The sequence below is a fragment of the Mobula birostris genome, chromosome 24 (assembly GCF_030028105.1).
Source record: "Mobula birostris isolate sMobBir1 chromosome 24, sMobBir1.hap1, whole genome shotgun sequence".
In the NCBI taxonomy this organism is placed as follows: Eukaryota; Metazoa; Chordata; class Chondrichthyes; order Myliobatiformes; family Myliobatidae; genus Mobula; species Mobula birostris.
Window position 1 is genome coordinate 24937269 of NC_092393.1, and position 20990 is coordinate 24958258.

Here is a 20990-nt window from a genome sequence, read left to right on the forward strand (position 1 = left end):
GTTACAACTCTAACAATGCAATTTAATATGAAGTGTAGATATAGTGTGTGGAGAGAGAGAGGAAGAGGGAGAACTAGCTATCAGGTCACCATTTAAATGTCAGTATTAATAAGAAAAGCCAAGTGGGGCCAAACAAAAAAGTGAAAAGGAGAAAGATGGGTCTACAATCTTCTCAATAACGCGTCCATTTCTTTATCTGCACAGTGATAGATTCCAACTTCAGAGTAGTGAGGTTACCACAGTATTCATCATAGCTTTGAATTTGAAACATTACTTTAATTTACAACCCTAAATGTGAATGCATTCAGGAAACAGAACAAAATAATTAATTTATTTCTGTTAATCTGTCAGAGAAACGTAACTCTTACTTTGGGTGCTGAGTACTAAAGGACAGGGGGCCTAAGTTTTATTTTGTACGTGCCTATTATTTTTACGCTTCATTCTCCATGATTTCAGGCATTCAATTGGAGCTATTTTTTGCATTTATAAAGAAGTCACCAGAATGGAAAGAGTTAACTATGTCCTGACATTCTGCTTCTTGCATATTCCAGGTGTGGCTCACTTTTGTCGGGTTTCACTCACAGCTGACGGTGCCCATAAACTGCTTTTCAATGGCTGGTCCTGCTTCCTCAACAATCGAACAGCAGCTCACTTGCTCTATCTGCTTGGATTTGTTCAGATCTCCGGTGACTACATCTTGTGGACATAACTTTTGTAAAGACTGCCTTGAGCATTTCTGGGAAATGATCCATATTCACAGCTGCCCGCAATGTAGAGAAACCTTCGACCCGAATCTACCTCTACAGAAGAACGCGACTTTAAATGGCCTGGTGGAAAAATGGAAAAAGGACATCGCAGAGTCACAGGAGCCTGAGTGCAAAGCTGGACAAGAAACTGAAGAGGAACAAAAATGTCAGTCAGGGTGCGAGGAGAAGCAGGCCGAGCTACGACGAGGTGAGGATTGTCAACAAGAGTTAGCTTGTAAACCGCAGGAGGAAGCTGAGGTGAAAACGAACGCTGAGTTGGAAAGTGAGAACGCAATCAAAGACGAGCAAGGAGACAATCCTCTCACTGATCCTGATGAAGTTCTCTGCGATTCCTGCATTGACAAGAAATTAAAAGCTGCAAAGTCTTGTCTGATCTGCATGGTTTCATACTGCGAAGCTCATCTGAGACCTCACCTTGAAAACACTGCCTTCAAGAATCACAAGCTGATCAACCCCATGAAAGACATCGAACAGGGAAAATGCTGTCTGCATGACCAGTATTTGGAGTTCTTCTGTAAAAATGATCAGAGCTGCGTCTGTAAGGAATGCACACTGGACAAACATGAATATCATGAAATAATTCCTGTTGCAAGGGCAAAGACGGAAAAAGAGGTCAGTGTGAGAAACTCTTGAAGGGCAGAGAGGACAGGGAGAATGAGCAAATTGATCTGCTTCAGTTTTCTGAAAACCTGAAAACCCAGAAAATGAGCTCATTCACAACAATTTAATCAATTAACAGTGAGCCTTTTTACACACACTCTGTTTAATTTAAACTTCAATACAAACTCATCAAAAGGTCCCTGTTGTAGTTTTGGATAAAAAGGAATTTCAATTAAGAATTTAACTTGAAATCTAGATCCAAACTGAATCAAAATCAAATCATAATTTAAATGATCAATATGATCACAGTGAAATGTGCTGTTTCCTTTACTAATGGTTTCTGGGATGATAATTCAGAGCCGGAGGTTTCATTTCTTATTCTTTGTAAATACTTCCTTTTTAATGGTATTTGTTTGGGCATGACTTAGTACACATGGAATGTACATCTGACAGGTTTATGCTGAATACATTTTTTGGAGAAGATCTAAATCAGTTAATTCCAAAATCCTCCCTTCTCCATTTTGTTTTCAGTTTGGCTGCTAAACTAAGTGGAGGCAAAAGATCTAAAAGCACTACTTAAAAGGAATGCAGGGACAGTTCCTCTGCTATCTTGGCCAATAATCATCACAAATCCCCTTAAAAATAATTTATCATTTTCTTACTATTCTTTACGTGCACTTCTTTTATGCAAATAATGATTGAGACTCCAACATTACAACAGTGACCCATATTGTCAGCCATAAAACAGTTTGGGATGTCCTACAGTAATGAAAGAGGGCTGATTAAAGCAAGTTTTCTGAGGGCTAAGGGACACCTGACCTAAGGCAATGGGAGGGTTTGTTTCTTCTTGTTTTGAATAAGGGCCTGGACTTGAAATATGAACTACTTTCCTTCTGCCTTAGAAGCAACATGTTTGAAACATAAATAGGTTTAACCTTCTGAATAGATATTTTACGAAGTCCCACATTTTGCTGACAAGAACTTAAAATGCTTAAGAAAGATCATATACATTGGAATTCTTCTTGACACTTTGCCAAATGAATTGTCTTCAGAAAACACCGAGTGAATTTTGGCTAAATTAATGCTAAACTTCCTTGGACAATATTGGCAGATAGAATATAGTGCAGGGAACTGTATGGTCAAGCACTTTGGTAGCGGGAACAATGGAGTAGAGTATTTTCTAAATGGGGAGAAAATTCAAATACCAAAGGTGCAAAGGGACCTGGGAGTCTTTGTGTTGGATTCCCTAAAGGTTAACTTGCAAGTTACAGTCATCCCACCCCTCCCGGAAGTTCCGGGAGTCTCCTGCATATTAATAGTGGCTCCCTGATGCCCACAAATTATATACAATATCACGGAAATCAATCCTTTTGAGAGCGAGCAAGACAAAACAAGAGAGAGCGCAAGAGCGACCATGAGAGCGAGAGCAAGCAAGCGAGCGAGACAGAGCGCCAGCGAGAGCAAAAGCAAGCGAGAGCGCGAGAGAAAGCAAGCGAGAGCGCTTGAGAGCACACGAGCGACCACGAGAGAGCGTGAGCGAGAGCGCGCCATGGCAGAGTGTTCCAAAAAAATATAAAATGTACGTCACCCCAGACTACACTAAAGTGTACCTCTGCCTAATAGGGGTCAAAATAATGACAGTGTTGCTCGCTGCACTGTTTGCAACAGTGACTTTTCTATTGCCCATGGTGGGTTAAGACTGTAAAAGACATGTTGAGGTGAGTTTAACAGGTGTCATTCATTAATTAGCATAGCTAACGTTATTTAAACTAGCTGGCCAGCTGCTAAGGAGCTACTCTATTGCAGACATCCTACCTCTCCCGGAAGTCTCCTGCAAATTGGTGGTGCTACCTCCCTGAAATGGGTTTTTGCAGGGTGGGATGTCTGAAGTTAAGACAGTGGTAGGGTAGGCAAATACAATGTTAGCAATCATTTTGAGAGGACTAGAATATACAAGCAATGATGTAATGCTGAGACTTTATAAGGCATTGGTCAAATGACATTTTGTATTGTGAGCAGTTTTGGGCCCCTTATCTCAGAAAATCTGTGCTGGCATTGAAGACGGTCCAGAGGAGGTTCACAAGAATGATTCTGGGAATAAAGAGGTTAACATATGAGGAGTATTTGATGGTTCTGAGGCTGTACTCACTGGAGTTCAGAAGAAGTGGGGGGGATCTTGCCTAGATAGAGTGGATGTGGAGAGGCTGTTTTTATAGTGGGTGAGTCTAGGACTACAGGGCATTGCATGTTGAGACCAAGTCACTGAATATACTTAAAGTGGAGGTTGATAGATCCTTGATTGAACAGGGTGTCAAAAGTTACGTGGGGAAGGCAGGAGAATGGAATTGAGGGAATAATAAATCAGCCATGATGGAATATTGGAGAAGACTTGATGGGCTGAATGGCCTAATTCTGCTCATATATCTTATGGTCTTAAGCTCTAAACCTTCAAAATCTCAAACCACCTAAAACAGATGTTGGTATTGACAAAAAGCAAATATAAATCATTGGGAGATTTCAAACACACTGCTAATCCTATTGGGATGGAGAACTGCTTCATATAATGATTGGAATGTCTCTGAACTGAAGAGTTTAGTATCCAATTGCAGTAAGGTAGAAGATGAAAAAAAGCTGTAGATGCTGGAAATCTGAAATTTAAACAATAATTTCAGGCCAGGCAGCATCTATGGAAATGGAATATGCCAAGTGTTTACAGCATTTTCTGTTGTTATTTTGTATTTAATTACAGTATGCAGACAAGGAAATATAAAGATCTTGGGTTTATCTAGTAGATTATCCAGATGTGTAGAACCAAGACAGGAGGCATCTTCGTGAAAACTCATGATTATTAACTCCATAGGACAGTGACAAAATTTAAGTCCATTTTCAATAATTAAATTATATCTTCGTTTTCTGTGAAAAATCTTTGTAATAGGCAGATAAGTGTTTTCACAATCCCTGTTCCAGTAGATAGCAAATCATTCCCCTGGAACATTACAATATTAGTGTAACCCTGTTTAGATGAGGCAATTTAAATGGATTCTCATTTTAATGGCATTTCTCAGACCAGGTCTGCAAATCTCCCTTTCAAAAGAGCCAAAAATACATTGCCTTATCTCGATGTGGCTGTGTTGTGGTTTGGCCTTATGACTGTGTATCCACAACCAACCACTTTTCCAGTTGCCCACTTTACCTCTTTTCAATTGGTTTAGATGTTCAAACTATGGTCTGACCACTTCTCCTTTGACTCTCCCTTTTCCTATTGCTCCAGGCCTCTTGGCCCTCTCTCTACCTATTGATTCACACTTCAATCGCATTCTACTCTCTCCAGTGGTTCAAAGCTTATATCACTCCCCAAGATGCAAATGATTTACTCTAACCAATAATAATATTCTTCATTTGTTCATCACCTCCATTTCCTGCTCAGACACTTTGAAGATTATTATTTCCTGCTCACTTTCTCCCACTCACCATGACCTTAGCTGGATTATAGAGTAATCACCATCTTGCACTGATTTGGATTCAAAACTCATTCTTCCAAAATCTCGGGTAGGAAGATAGATACATAAACTTACATGGTCTGCAAAGTACATGGGGTGTCCATAATTCTTAACCTGTTTCATATATCTTGAGTAAAAGGCATTTTGAAATCTGTAGTCAGCCATACTGGTTCTAGAATCTTTGTCATAACAACATACAATTAGGCAGGTATTTGTTGGCTTGCTGCTGTGTAACATGGGACAGTTTAACTATTGATATATAGCTTAACTGCTGACTTCCTTGTAATACTAATCACAGATAGAAACATAGAAACACAGAAAATAGGTTCAGGAGTAGGCCATTCGGCCCTTCGAGCCTGCACTGCCATTTATTATGATCATGGCTGATCATCCAACTCAGAACCCTGCACCAGCCTTCCCTCCATACCCTCTGATCCCCCTAGCCACAAGGGCCATATCTAACTCACTCTTAAATATAGCCAATGAACTGACCTCAACTGTTTCCTGTGGCAGAGAATTCCACAGATTCACCACTCTTTGTGTGAAGAAGTTTTTCCTAATCTCAGTGCTAAAAGGCTTCGCCTTTATCCTCAAACCGTGACCCCTCGTTCTGGACTTCCCCAACATCGGGAACAATCTTCCTGCATCTAGCCTGTCCAATCCCTTTAGGATTTTATACGTTTCAATCAGATCCCCCCTCAATCTTCTAAATTCCAATGAGTACAAGCCTAGTTCATCCAGTCTTTCTTCATATGAAAGTCCTGCCATCCCAGGAATCAATCTGGTGAACCTTCTTTGTACTCCCTCTATGGCAAGGATGTCTTTCCTCAGATTAGGGGACCAAAACTGCACACAATACTCCAGGTGTGGTCTCACCAAGGCCTTGTACAACTGCAGTAGTACCTCCCTGCTCCTGTACTCGAATCCTCTTGCTATAAATGCCAGCATACCATTCGCCTTTTTCACCGCCTGCTGTACCTGCATGCCCACTTTCAATGACTGGTGTATAATGACACCCAGGTCTCATTGCACCTCCCCTTTTCCTAATCGGCCACCATTCAGATAATAATCTGTTTTCCTATTTTTGCCACCAAAGTGGATAACTTCACATTTATCCACATTAAATTGCATCTGCCATGAATTTGCCCACTCACCCAACCTATCCAAGTCACCCTGCATCCTCTTAGCATCCTCCTCACAGCTAACACTGCTGCCCAGCTTCGTGTCATCCGCAAACTTGGAGATGCTGCATTTAATTCCCTCATCCAAGTCATTAATATATATTGTAAACAACTGGGGTCCCAGCACTGAGCCTTGCCGTACCCCACTAGTCACTGCCTGCCATTCTGAAAAGGTCCCGTTTATGCCCACTCTTTGCTTCCTGTCTGCTAACCAATTCTCTATCCACATCAATACCTTACCCCCAATACCGTGTGCTTTAAGCTTGCACACTAATCTCTTGTGTGGGACCTTGTCAAAAGCCTTTTGAAAATCCAAATATACCACATCCACTGGTTCTCCCCTATCCACTCTACTAGTTACATCCTCAAAAAATTCTATGAGATTCGTCAGACATGATTTTCCTTTCAAAAATCCATGCTGACTTTGTCCGATGATTTCACCGCTTTCCAAATGTGCTGTTATCACATCTTTGATAACTGACTCCAGCAGTTTCCCCACCACCGACGTTAGGCTAACCGGTCTATAATTCCCTGGTTTCTCTCTCCCTCCTTTTTTAAAAAGTGGGGTTACATTAGCCACCCTCCAATCCTCAGGAACTAGTCCAGAATCTAACGAGTTTTGAAAAATTATCACTAATGCATCCATTATTTCTTGGGCTACTTCCTGAAGCACTCTGGGATGCAGACTATCTGGCCCTGGGGATTTATCTGCCTATAATCCCTTCAATTTACCTAACACCACTTCCCTACTAACATGTATTTCGCTCAGTTCCTCCATCTCACTGGACCCTCTGTCCCCTACTATTTTCTGGAAGAATATTTATGTCCTCCTTAGTGAAGACAGAACCAAAGTAATTATTCAATTGGTCTGCCATGTCCTTGCTCCCCATATTATGCTACTTCATTCAATATAGTACTTAGACAAAATCCACTCTTTGAAGCCAAATGCTTTGGGAGCTTTGTCCCTGACATTACATGCTGGCCATGTCTAAAGAGTGGAGTAGGAAAACCTACCAAATATGATAATTCAATCACAGATTAGTCAAAAATTTGATATGATTAGGTGCTATAAATTCCCATTAAGATGCCCCTTGTCTTCTGTGTCCTTTGCCCCATATTATAACTCTTATTTCTCATATTGTTATTCCAGAATGAACTCCGGGAAACGAAACTTAAAATTGACAAGAAAATTAATGTTGCAAAGAATGCAATTGAGAAACTCCAGAATAATTCCACCTCCATTGTAGTAAGTCAAGAAACTTTCTCCTATCTCATAACTCACACCATCTGCATTTGACATTAACCATCAGCACATAATAGGAGATTAACATTTGTGGTGAAACTTTCATTTCACAGGGAGCGAGAACCATCCCAACATTAAATGCTGAGAATGACTTAACCATATTACCAGATACTGGAATTAATATCTACACCTTTCCTTCTGGGCTTTTTCTGAAGTCCTTTCCTAAAGGTGCAGTTATCTGCTGTGGTAGAATGGCACTCATGCAAGTTGACCCCTATTCTTCAACCTAAGAAGAACAATACTGCATAGTGACAGTGCCAAGCCTGATTCCCTTCATGCTCCATATTCACCCATATACACTTCCAAGCAGAAAGCTTTAAGCAGAAGTTCGGAATGGGAACTCAGTTTGTTTCTCCATCATGTACAGTCCCACTCTGTCCTTTCTGATCTAGGAACATTACAGCCACATGTAACACTATCATCCTATCAAAGGACAAGGCCCATGTCCTCTGTCAATCTCTATCCTGATGCTCTTGTGAGTGCTGCTTATGACACTAATGTGATGATACTGCTGCTTCACGTTTTGATAATAACCAATTTCACTCATGTCTCATAGAAAACCTCCCACTCTGTAGCGAATTACAGTGAGCAATGTACCACAATCAATGTCATCAGAACAAATGCCTGCTAATTGTGACATAAAATCACTGGTCCACAAGCATCTGCATAGAGGACAGATAAATTCATGTTTCAGCTCCTCTGCTGAGAGTTTCCAGCAATATTAGATTTTGTTTTGGATTTATAGTGTGTGCAGGGTATTTTTCCTAATCATGTCACAGGCAGAACTTTTTTTAAGATCTATTTTAGCCTGTTTGTTCATTTGCAATAGGCACCCATCTTTCAAATCACATATTCTGGTGCAGAATAGGCATATTCTATGAGGCAAGTCAACAATACTTGATTTTAATGCTTTGATCTTTTTATTTGTTTAAATGCATTATCTGTTCTAGAATTCAGTGTCAGAGGTGAAACCCAATATTGAAAGACAGTTCAGTGACCTCATGGAAGCTGTTCAAAATGCACAGAAAGAGGTGCTCAAATTTTTGGAGAACGAGCAGTGTGCTTCACTGAAGCAGGCAGATGGAATTCGCATTCACCTGGAACAGAAGTGTGCTGAGCTGCAAAGGACGAAGGATCAGGTTGAAGCACTGATGAAGCAGAGGAACACAGTGCAGTTTTTACAGGTGAGGGGGGCCAGATTTGTGGTCTGGGATTCACAACGGCAATTATGTCTGAACACTTATTACACTCTGATACTTGCTGGTAATTCTTCCTGCTTTGAGATACCAGAAAAAAATTAGCCTGTTGTTGTCATCAGTGGATAAAGTTGAGTCAGTTATTAAGAAAGACGGAATAGAAATATGAAGTTAATTCTCCATCTCAATTAAAAATAAAATATATTTGCTTAAACACTACCAATATTTTGAACCAAAAGGCTTGTTCCTGTGCTGAAATGCGTTTTTTTGATTTTCATGAAGTAATAATCTTAATTTATTGTTCTACATAAAAAACTATTTATAATTAAATACAGCACAATTGTATTGTTTGCAGAACTGCAAAGATTTGCTTCTATTATACAGTAAAACTTATAACAACTTCTGCAAATGATGTTTTTTGTTAAGCAGTGGGGTGGCCAACCTTTTACATTCCATATGTCAGTTTTTTCACGCACGAGTTCAGATGCGATTTTTGCACGCACGAGTTCAGATGTAATTTTTTTCATGCACAAGTTCAGATGCGATTTTTTCATGCATGAGTTCTATATTAACATATGTTTACAAGAATTGAATGGGGGTACAAGAGTTGTATGGCGCATCTGAACTCGTGAGTGAAAAAATTGACGCATGGAATGTAAAACGTTGGCCACCCCGATATAAGACGTAGGAGCAGAATTAGCTCATCGAATCAGATAATGGGATCGAGGGGGAAAGTAAATCAACCAGGATGAAGTGCTCTCCACCATTTCATCACAGCTGACTTATCATCCCTCTCAACCCCATTCTCTTGCCTTCTCCCCATAACCTTTGACACCCTTTCTAATCAAGAACCAACCAAACTCTTCTTTAAATATACCCAATGACTTGGCCTCCACAGCCATCTGTGGCAATGAATTCCACAGACTCCCCAACCTCTGGCTAATGAAATGAACCCTCATCATCTCTGTTGGGATGTCCCTAAATTCCAAGGCCATACCTTCTGGCCCAAGACCCCTCCACATCTATGCTTATCCAATGCAAGGTTGATATTGTTGCCATGATACTCTAGAACAGATATATGCTTAGTGAAAGGCATGGGCCTCAGGCTGAGAAATTGGCTATGTTTAAAATACTAAGGCCAGCTGCAGAGTGATTTACAGAACTTCTCTCAACAGAGTTGCTCTCAGGAACTCAAAGAGAGAAAGACACTATAGGATTTTTATAGATGATCATGCTGCTTTCCTTCTTAAAGACAACTCCTACCCCTCTTTGTGGGGTATTCTGACCACAATGGTTCCTGCCTTGTGTGCCTATCTCACCAAGGAATATCGCTGTATCCAATATCATCACTCAGATACCAAATCTGTTCTAAATCAGCTGTTGGCGACCACAATAGTGGGAGAATGTGCTCATGCAGCAGACTACCTGCTTGTTGAACTAACTCGTTCACGGCCTTACATGAAACTGGGCTCTATCCAGTGCTGTGTCATCCTAACACAAGTTTCAGGCCCATGATTCAAAAATACCTTACAAAGAGAATTTTATTTATTGTAAGATTGGTTCACCTTGTAACTGATACTCATGCATTTGGCCTAAATTTTATGTCACCTTTGGTAACATAAATAAAAAATTAGAGTATTTTCTTAGAGTAATTCGCTGTTGGAGTGAGTTTGATCAGCAGCTCAGTCTGTTTGATGAGATCACATTGGCTGAACGCTGCATATCTACTGAAGATGACATCAGACAAATTATTGTTCATAATGGAGAAATCAATATTGCAGTGATAGCTAAGTATTTGTGGAAAACTTTTTTATAGGTTGGCAGGGAATCTTGTCACCTTGCAGGTTTCTGTGGTAAGAGATAGACAGATACAACAGCTCTCTTCCTAATTGATGAACTCCATGAAGATGCAGATAAAAATGCAAGGATTCTTCCAGTCCAAGCACATCAAAATCCTTAAAGAAACCAGCTGAACTTTATCACACAATTCTCTGTATACTTATTGCATTTAGCATATTTAAGATTTTTCAATGTTCTGTGGAAATGACTCATTTTAGGAATTTTGTGAATGGAAGAAAAATGTGCCAGATGATAAGCTGCCCAGTGTATACATTGGGCTGATAGACAAACTTGCTGGAATTAGTGCGGCTGTTTCGGAATCAACAGAGACCATCTTGGAGTTGCTACAGACCTCCTACAAAGAGAAACTAAAGGAATTTGCAAGAGAAGGTCAGTCATTATTTCTTTTGCTTTTGCCTACATGTAATATTATGCTTGCTTGGTGCTACTCAGTGTGCAAACTATTCTCTTTCCCACTCTTCCCCCCACCCCCAAGAAGCGCTGAATGAAATTTATGTCATAAGTAGATAAATAGTGATAAGTAGTGTTGACGTGGTCGCTAGTTCGAGCTTCAGCTGAGGCAGTGTGTTGTGTCCTTGAGCAAGGCACTTAACCACACATTGCTCTGCGACGACACCGGTGCCAAGCTGTATCAGCCCTAGTGCCCTTCCCTTGGACAACATCGGTGGCGTGGAGAGGGGAGACTTGCAGCATGTGCAGCTGCCAGTCTTCCATTCAACCTTGCCCAGGCCTGCGCCCTGGAAACCTTCCAAGGCGCGAATCCATGGTCTCAAGAGACTAATGGATGCCTATATAAAAAAAAACTAGATAAATAATTACTTTCAGTAGCAATGGGCTGGAAATTGCGGGATCTGGGCATCTCAGGTTTAGATTTTATTTTACATCATTGGGCTGAAGCGTTCGACTCTTGATCCTTTGGCTTCTTGTCTTACAGTTATAGCTAAAGCTATCGATTGGCAGCCCATCCCTCCACCAAAGTCCTGTACTCCACTTGTCCCTTTAATGTATGTGGGAGATTACTTGCCAACCATAAAAGCCTTCACTCTTTCCTATCTAAATCTGGTTCTTCCTCTTGAAATAAAAACAAAAATTGCCAGAAACATTTAACAGGTCAGGCAGCATCCATGGAAAGAGAAACAGAATTGGAATTGGACTTGTAATTACTTTGTTATTGTTAGATCTACTGAGGTACAGTGAAATGTTTGTCTTGCATACTTTTCCTACAGATCAACTCATTATTATGTGCATTGAGGTAGTACAAAGCAAAAACAGAATGCAGAATAAAATTTAACAGCTACAAAGGTAGACAATAAGATACAGGATCGTAATGAAGTACTGTAGATTGTGAGATCAAGAGTCTACCTTATTGTACCCGGGGACTATTCAACCTCTGAGACCCCTCATAAGAATTGGGAACAAGAAAAAAATAGGTTTGTTTTAACTACAACCAAGAGAAAATCTGCAGATACTGGAAATCTGAGCAACACACACAAAATGCTGGAGGAATTCAGCAGGCCGGGCAGCATCAATGGAAATAAGTACAGTTGACGTTTTGGGCCAAAACCCTTCAGCAGGACTAGTTTCAGCCCAAAATCCTGCAATCCTGCCAAAGGGTTTTGGTCCAAAGCATTGATTGTATTTTTTTCCATAGATGCTGCCAGGACTGCTGAGTTCCTCCAGCATTTTGTGTGTGTTGCTGTGGTTTGTTTTAAGATACAGAGAGAGGCTAGGTGTTAAGGGATGATTAGGAGAGAGGGAATTTCTCAGATAAGGTAATGCTGGGTATGCCCTGGGCATAGGTTGTTGAGGACAAGCAGGCCTTCTTCCTTTGCGCAAGCAAGGAATCAATAGCCATTGTCTATTGGGACTCATAGAAAAATAGCATTGCCACAGGGTGTGCCCAATTTTCATGTTAATCTTTTTTGTGCAATTTGTTTTGTAAATTCTTACAGGATTTTCATGTTTATAAAGCTTTCTTTAATGATATATTGCTGTCTAGAATCATTTCAGACTGTTATTTTTTATTTCCAGTGTAACCCAAAGGGTGCAGTCAAATTATGTTAGAACAGCAATACCCCCTAAGGACTTCTAGCAAGTTATTTGGTGCAGCACTTGATCAAAAATAACCCGCCTGGTATTCTTATTGAGGCTATGGTTGGGATACCGTTACAGCTTATCCTATGGGGATTGGGCCAGCAGAATCATTGCAGATCAGGGAGACCATCCATGGATTGAAAGATTGCAAGGGGATTGATGTTGGGAATAGATGTTCTCAGGGAAATGCACAACGGAAATCTGGAGTTTGTTTAGGGAGCATCTGCATGGGGTTAGAAATAGGTTTTTCCCATTAAGACAAGGAAAGGATGGTGGGCTGAAGAAACTGTGATTGACAAGGGATATGGAACATCTCGTCAAGAGGAACTAAGAAGCATACTTACAGTTTAGGAAGCAAGGATCAGAGAAGGCTTTGAAGAGTTATAATGTAGCCAGGAAGGACCATAAGAAGGGAATTAGGAGATCGAAAAGGGGGCATAAGAAGGCCTTGGCAAAAATGATTAATGAGGAATTCTACACATATGAGAATAACAGGAGGATGACAGGAGTGAGCAAAGATTAAAAAAAAGAAACTTGTGCTTGTTGTCAGAGAAGGTTGGCAAGGTTCTTAATGAATACATTGCCTCAGTATTCACAAGTGTGAGGGATTTTGACAAAAGTGAGGACAGCGTAGAACAAGCTAATATGCTGGAACATGCTGATGTTAAAAAAGAAGATGTACTGGAACTTTTTATAAACATTAGGACAGATAAATCGCTGGGGCCAGATGGGATATACCTCAGGTTACTATGGAAAGCGACTATGCTGTGACTTTGGAGAAGACCTTTGCATCCTCAGTGGCATCCTCAAGGTCCAGAGGAATGTATGAGGAGGTGTCATCAACTACCAGCACCAAAAGATTGGAAGATGACAAGTATCATTCCCTTTTCAAGAAAGATAATAGGGATAATCCTGGGAATTATAGACCAATGAGTCTTATGTCAGTGGTGTTCAAACTAATGGTGAGGATTCTTCAAGACAGCCTTAAGGAGCATTTGGGGAAAGCACAGGTTCGTTAAAATTACTCAGCATGACTTTGCGATGGTCACATTGTGCCTCAAAAGCCTGACTGAACTCTTCAAGGAAGAGACAAACCAAATTGATGTGGTGTATATGGATTTTAGTCAGCCATTCAACAAGTTTCCATATGGGATGCTCCTACAGAAAGTCAGGAAGCATGGAATCTAGGCAAACCTGGCTTTATGGATTCAGAATTGTTTTGTCCACAGAAGCCAGAGGGTGGCAATAGATGGAGCATTTTCTGCCTGGAGTCAGTGACTAGTAGTGTTCCAAAGGGATCTGCTCTTGGACCCCTGCTCTTTTTGATTTTTATAAATGACCTGGATGAGGAAGAGAAAGGTGCAGATGACACAAACGTTTATGGTGGTGTGGTTGGTGTAGAAAGTTGTTGTAGGTTACAATGGGACATTGATAGGACGCAGAGTGAGTTAAGAAGTGGCAGATGGAGTTCAATCCGGAAAAGTGTTAAGTGATTCACTTTAGATGGTCGAACTTGAAGGCAGATTACAGGGTTAATGGCAGGATTCTCAGTAGTGTGGAGGAACAGAAGGAACTTGGGGTTCATGTCCATAGGTTCTTCAAAGTTGCCGCGCAAGTTGATAGTGTGGTTAAGAAGGTGTATGTATGTTAGCCTTCAGTAGTTGGAGGATTGAGATCTAGAACCACAAGATAATATTATAATATTATAGCTCTATAAAACTCTTGGGAGTCTGATTGCCTCAGCTTAGGAAGGACGTGAAAACTTTAGAGAGGGTGCTGAGGAGATTTACCAGGATGTTGTGTGTATTAGAGAGCATGTCACATCGGTAAAGGTTGAGCAAGCTAGGAATTTTCTCTTAGGAGTGAAGGAGGTTGAGAAGTGACTTATAGAGTGTATAAGATGATAAGAAGCATTGATAAGAGTGGTGATCCAGCATCTTTTTCCCAAGGTGGAAACAACTACTATGAGAGGGCATAATTGTGTGATTGAAGAAAAGTATAGGGGGGTTGTCAGAGGTAATTTTTTTTTTAAAATGGAGAGTGGTGGATGCACCACCAGGGATGGTTGAAGAGGCAGATACTTTAGGGACATTTAAGATACACATAGATAGGTGTGGATGAATGAAAAATGGAGGGCGGCATAGGAGGGAAACATTAGATTGATCTTGGAGGTGGTTAGAATGTTGTCACAACATGGTGGGCCAAAAGGATTGTACTGTACTATACTGTTCTATGTACTATGTTCTGTGATGTCAGAAATGACATAGAAATTGCATTGAGCTGAAGGGGGACTGATGCCTATACTTGTTGAATTTTCCATATGGAATGATATAACTGAAAAATAATCACATACTGTATATCATTTAGTTCAAATTAATTTTTGTTCATATAGCACAATGAAAAATAATCACCATGTAAATTAATTTCTCAGACTATATTATATCTTATGAAAGTACAGATATATGTGAAACACTGGAGCACGCATACAGATATTGAGATGTGAAACTTTGGATCAAGTTGTTGGTGATGTGTGCATTTGTCAGCTGTCATCAAAGACTTTTGCTTAGTAGGAATTAATATCTACTAAGATCAATTTTCATTCCCTTTACCCTCCTGGTTTTGTGTCTGAATGCTTCGGTCTCTCCATTGGCCGTGCTTTAGGACCAGTAGTGCTTTCATATAACGGCAAAATTATGAAGTCAAACAGTGGGATTGAAGATCTAATTGGGAAATTTCAAATAATCATGAAAGTTCCATCTGGTTATTTTATTTTGTCCTTTTAGATAAACTGGGATTCAAAACAACAGTTGCTGTGATTCGTGGTTCAAAACGCTGCCTTATGAAAAAACAACCAAAAACAAGAAATGAATTTCTGAAATGTAAGAACCTTAAACTTGACTTTGCTTTTGCACTAAATAGTTGGCTCTTTTTGTTTTAAAAGTTGCTTACAACATAATGCTGATTGGAGGGGATATCACTGTAAACAAAGATGCTGGAATCTGGAACAAAATGCCAGAATGCTGGAAGAACATAATGGGGCAGGCAGTATTTGTGGAAACAAAGGGTGTAAGTCAACAGTAAAACCCTGGATCAGCACTGGGAGGGAAGAGAAATGATAGTCAGTATATATCATTATTAGGGATGGGAATGATGGGATAGAAGTTGTTGGGTGATATGGGGAGAGGATGATAGACAATTGGAGTCAGGTGTGGGAAAAGTGTGGGACATAGGCTGGTAGGTGATGACACCTCCTCATACATTCCTCTGGACCTTGACCCCCACTAATGAATTTCAGGCCATCACCTCCTGGGCTATTACAAATCTCATTATATACGACACCTCTTCGCAGCCTCCAACCTCTTATTGTCCCAACATTGTGCCACCCGCTTCTATTTCTAACTTAGGACTTCCCTTTTAGCTTCATTATTTTTGCCTGCTTTTGTCCTCCTGAGCTTACCTCTTCATACCTGGACTCTATTCTGTCTCCCCTTATCCAGTCTTTCCCCACACCTCAGACACCCACCATTTCACCACCATTTCAATTAACTAGCAATTCCCTAGTCCCAAATGAACCATCTTAGCCAGTCTGTGTACACCTCCATCCCACATCAGGAAAGTCTTAGGGTCCTCTGTTTCTTTCTTGAACAAAAGCAACCAGTTCCCCTTCATTAATATTTTCATCTACCTGGAAGAAATTGTCTTTACCCTCAAAAATTCTCTTATGATCCTCCCACTTTCTGCAGATCAAAAAAGCACCAATGGACACTCACAATGACCATAGCTACATCTGGTTTTTAGTTGGCTGTGTGGAAAATTCCTTGCAAAGGACATTCAAAAGTTCTTGGTCCTCACCTTTCACCCAATCTGCCACCAAATCCAAAATCCTTCTCCATTTTTCACTAGTTTCAATATGATCCCACCACTAGTTACATCTTCCCACCAGTCAGTCAGTAGTGGCTATCTTGAGCTTCTGGTTGGATTTCATTTTAACTCTCCTTCACACTTCCAATCCCACCTGTCTGCATATTGTTATGGAAAAGCCAAATGCAAACTGGAAGAATAATATTTCAACTGTGAATATTGAACTTTACAATTTCAGGTAATCTATGCCCTCTGTGCTCTCCCCCCACATCCACTTACCTGTCCACTGAGTCTTCTTCCCTTTGTTCACTGGTCCTTTCTCCCTCTCTGCTTAACTCCCTCCCTCACTGTTCCTTATCCCCTCCCAATCTGCCTGTCACCTATCTGCCTCTATCCAGCCTGCTCCTCATACAGGTATGTAGTATCTTGCTTTCCTTTTCTCTTCATCAACCTACGCATTTTGCCTCCACAGAAACTACTTGACTTCTGAGTTCTTTAAACGTTCTGATTCTTTTGTCTCTGAATCTTTGTCTCTTAATCTTTAGGATAAACCAGAATTAAACACTTTGAAAGTATCAGTCCATTATTGATACATTCATCTTAGATTATCTTTGATGCTTTGTGCTTTTCATGCCAATGATTATTTACACGAATGTGTTTAGCTCAACTACAGTTTAACTGCTTAAATTTGCATAACAATACTGCTCATTGAGTGAATTCTCCAAAATGCAGCAGCTCTTTGAAATTAGTGCTTTCCTTTAAGGTGTACTAATAACAGTGTGATTTATAATGTTTGTTAGCAGGAGAGGTGACATCAAAGAAACATAGAAACATAGAAAATATACAACACAATACAAACCCTTCGGCCCACAATGCAGTGCCGAGCATGTACTTACTTCAGAAATTACCTTTTTAGAAATGGGCGATATGAGTTTGCTAGGAAATGGGGAAATTTTCTTGGCTCTGCACTTTGGTGCTTAGTTTGATTAGATCAATGAATCTGAGAAAACAGGATTTTGAAATTGGTTAAGATTATTTTTGGTAACTGTTGCTAAATATGTGTGAGAATTGTAATCACTGGTTGTACCTCATATAGAGGTCATGTTCCATTGCCTTTGGTGGTGTTAAAATGAGCAAAAAGTAAATAACATTGACTCACATGTGTTTGGTGTTCATGGTCCAAGAATAATTCTTCCTCCTATGTACATACTTGCTTAATTATTTGGTGATGAAATTCAATAAAAAATAAATTACAAAAAAAAAGAAATGCTTATCGTGCTACTGAGGGTGCATGAACATTGCAATAATATGAATTTCGGCAGTTCATTCCTTTAATCCATATTGTTTCCCACTGAAGCACTCCAAAGATATATCAACTTACTCATCTAGATGAGTCATTTTGCAGCCTGACACCAGGTGAATGGTTATTCATCACAATCTGAGTGTAAACTAATTAATTCCGATGTGTAAAATTATTTTGCAATCATGATAAAGGAGACGGTATTATATGAACATCAATTACTAATTAGTATTGATCTACAAATAGGGAGATTTAAGGATCTGTGTAATATGTACAAGAGAAGTATAGCAACGACTGAAGGAGATTGGATGTTATTCTCTTCCCTTTTTCTTAGCATTAATATATCATCTGTTGATTTTCCTAGAGGTCTGTTTCATATTGGCAAATTTAGCTGTCATCTCCCCTGAGATTTATTATTTTAAATCCAAATGCCATATTTCTGTGCTTGGATAGAATCAAACAGGCTGTGTATGTCAACATCATTCATGTATTTCTCTTTTGTACTGTCAGCCAAGTTTGGAAGAATCAAACAAGCTTTCTTTACGATGCAGGAAATTGGGATGCTATTTCCTTCCTATTCTTAGTGAGTGAGGTTATTAGTCGACCAGATTTATCAGGCAGCAAGTTCAGTGTTGTCAAACGTAGGCAAAATTTTGAATTCTAATTTGGAATATATTAACAATTCTCGGACCTGAATTTAATTGTATTGCAACCAAAGGCATTCCTTTTTCTCTTTCTGGCAGTGGAGCCAAGACGCAAAACACAGTACCAAATCATACACAGTACAACAGTACAAGGCATATATAGCACATATTGGATAACAGTAAAATGTAGCCACGGAAGAAAGTGGCCCTAATCCCTGAGTCCGTGAATGTTGCTGTAGTCTACAGTCGAACACAATACAGTTTGTTTTCTGCTAAGTGAACACTGGGGGCAGCACTGACTCCAGTATGGAGACCGCACTCCACCACCTCCAGCCCTCCGGAGGAATGCCTGACTCCGCCTGGGTGTCGGCAAACAGGCAGTATCGCGGCTTGAAGCCTAGTCCCTGTTACGACGAAGACTCTGCAGCTCCCCTGCCGTTGGCTAATAAACCAATGAACTGGACTTGAGTTCCACACCATCAATTTCCAACACGATCACGAGAAAAGCGACTGTGAGGATCACTTGCTGTTGGAGTGCATACTTTCTTCGTGCACTGATGCCTCTCTGTCTCAGACAGTAACATCTCCAAGTACCTCACCATCAACATTTTGGTGGTGGGGGGGGGGTTGGGTTATAGAATAGGGGGCACCACTGATCGCATAAATGTTTTGGTTATAAGCACAGATTAACATTTGACGTCCTTACACACCTAAGTTTTTCCACCATCTGTAAGGACCATGAGGAAATACTCCCCCAGTTGCTGATCAACAGGCAAGAAAATTAATGCCATTCAGGGCAAACAGCCTGCTTAATCGGTATCCCGTACATTAACCTATGTAAACAGTCATTCTCTCCACCAACAAAGGACAGGCAGCACGCACCATCACAACACGTACTGGAGAGATTCAACTATTTTATTTGGACAACACCTCCCAAACCCGCATTCTGTACCACACGGGACAAAAGTAGCAGGTGGAAGGGAAGTCCACCACCCACAGATTCCTTTCCAACTGCATACCATTCTGACTTGGAAACAGACTGTGTTGCCACTCTCCATCATCAGTGGTTCTAAAACTTTGGAGCACCTGAGCCAACATGACTATAGTGGTTCATGTAGATGGCTCCCCAGCATTTTCCAAGGGGCATTTGGGGACGGGCAAGAAATGCTGGGTTTACCAGTAACACCCAGTTCCCTTGAAATGAAAAATAAAAGCCTGGGAAGATGGGAATTGAACTTAAATCTCTAGATTTATTACTTAATGTAGTAAAGTAAAGGCATCCATTAGTCTTGCGAGACCATGGATCCGCGCCTGGAAAGTCTTCACTCTTCCGGGTGCAGGCCTGGGCAAGGTTGTATGGAAGACCAGCAGTTGCCCATGCTGCAAGTCTCCCCTCTCCACAACACCGATGTTGTCCAAGGGAAATATTAGGACCCATGCAGCTTGGCACCAGTGTCGTTGCAGGGCAATATGTGATTAAGTGCCTTGCTCAAGGACACACCATGTTTCTTCGGCTGGGGCTCGAACTCACGAACTTCAGGTCGCTAGTCCAATGCCTTAACCACTCAGTGTAGTAATGTAACTAAAATATCACCGTATCAGGGAATGATGACTAAAGTATTTAATTTCCTTACCTTAATGTGGAGAAGTGCAAAAAATGTAACTTTGCAAAACTGTAGAACTAACTTAAGGGAAAAAGTGATTTCTTCCTCCTTGTGTTAATTTTAGATCTGTTTTAATTTCCAGATGCTGCAACGCTAGTGTTTGACCCAAATACAGCTCACAGGTATCTTCGCTTGGTAAACAAGAACCGCAAAGTTTCCAACACTTGCCCGTGGCTTCACCCCTACCCCGATCACCCAGAGAGGTTTGAACACTGGCGGCAGGTGTTGTGCACAGAGAGTTTTTACATGGTCCGATGCTACTGGGAGGTGGAGATCCATGCAGAAGGGACTTATGTTGGCATGACTTACAAAAGCATTGACAGAAAAGGAGCTGAGAGCAATGGCTGTATCACAGGGAATGATTTTTCCTGGTGCATACAGTGGACGGGTAAGGAATTCTTGGTTTGGCATGGCGATGTGGAAGTGCCAGGGAAGGTTGAGAAGTTTAGCCGGATTGGAGTATACCTGGACTATCAAAACAGGATTCTGTCTTTTTATGGAGTGGCAGACACCATGATCTTGATACATCAATTTGAATCTTCATTCACAGAACCACTATATCCTGCATTTTATCTTCCCAAGAAAGAAGCATCAGTTTCTCTGCGTGTACTTAAAGAAGATGCATTGAAAATTGAAACTGAATAAAATCATCTTTGAGACTGTATGTAACACTGTAGCGCTGTCTCTTTGTGATATTACAGACTGTGTTCAAGTCCATGTTGAAGGCTCTCATTCACCTAATCAGTGTGACGAGTGATGGCCATCAAGTGTAAAAGGCCATCAAGTCAGTTTGCCACAAATGACAGGTATGAAAACACACTCTCGATACTTGGGCCCATGATAGTTTGTTTTTTTTATTGTTTAACATGGAAGTCTGAAGGTAAGATAAATTGAATAGGAAGCAGTAGTAGGCCACTCAAACTTTGAAGCTGTTCTGCCTGACGCATCATCTTCATAAAACACCTCAGTTCTATGTATTTAACCCTGACCCTAATGCTGCATCAGCTGATACGTTATGTA

General features: G+C 40.6%; 1 protein-coding gene across 1 annotated transcript; it reads left to right on the top strand.

The window, feature by feature from the left end:
- The first annotated feature begins 611 nt into the window (after positions 1 to 611).
- LOC140187170 (tripartite motif-containing protein 16-like protein) lies at positions 612 to 20615 on the top strand. Its single transcript, XM_072242188.1, has 6 exons — positions 612 to 1379; positions 7199 to 7294; positions 8302 to 8535; positions 10605 to 10776; positions 15285 to 15380; positions 20053 to 20615. Exons 1-6 carry the CDS (start codon positions 612 to 614, stop codon positions 20613 to 20615), a joined length of 1929 nt encoding a protein of 642 aa, XP_072098289.1.
- Positions 20616 to 20990: the final 375 nt, after the last annotated feature.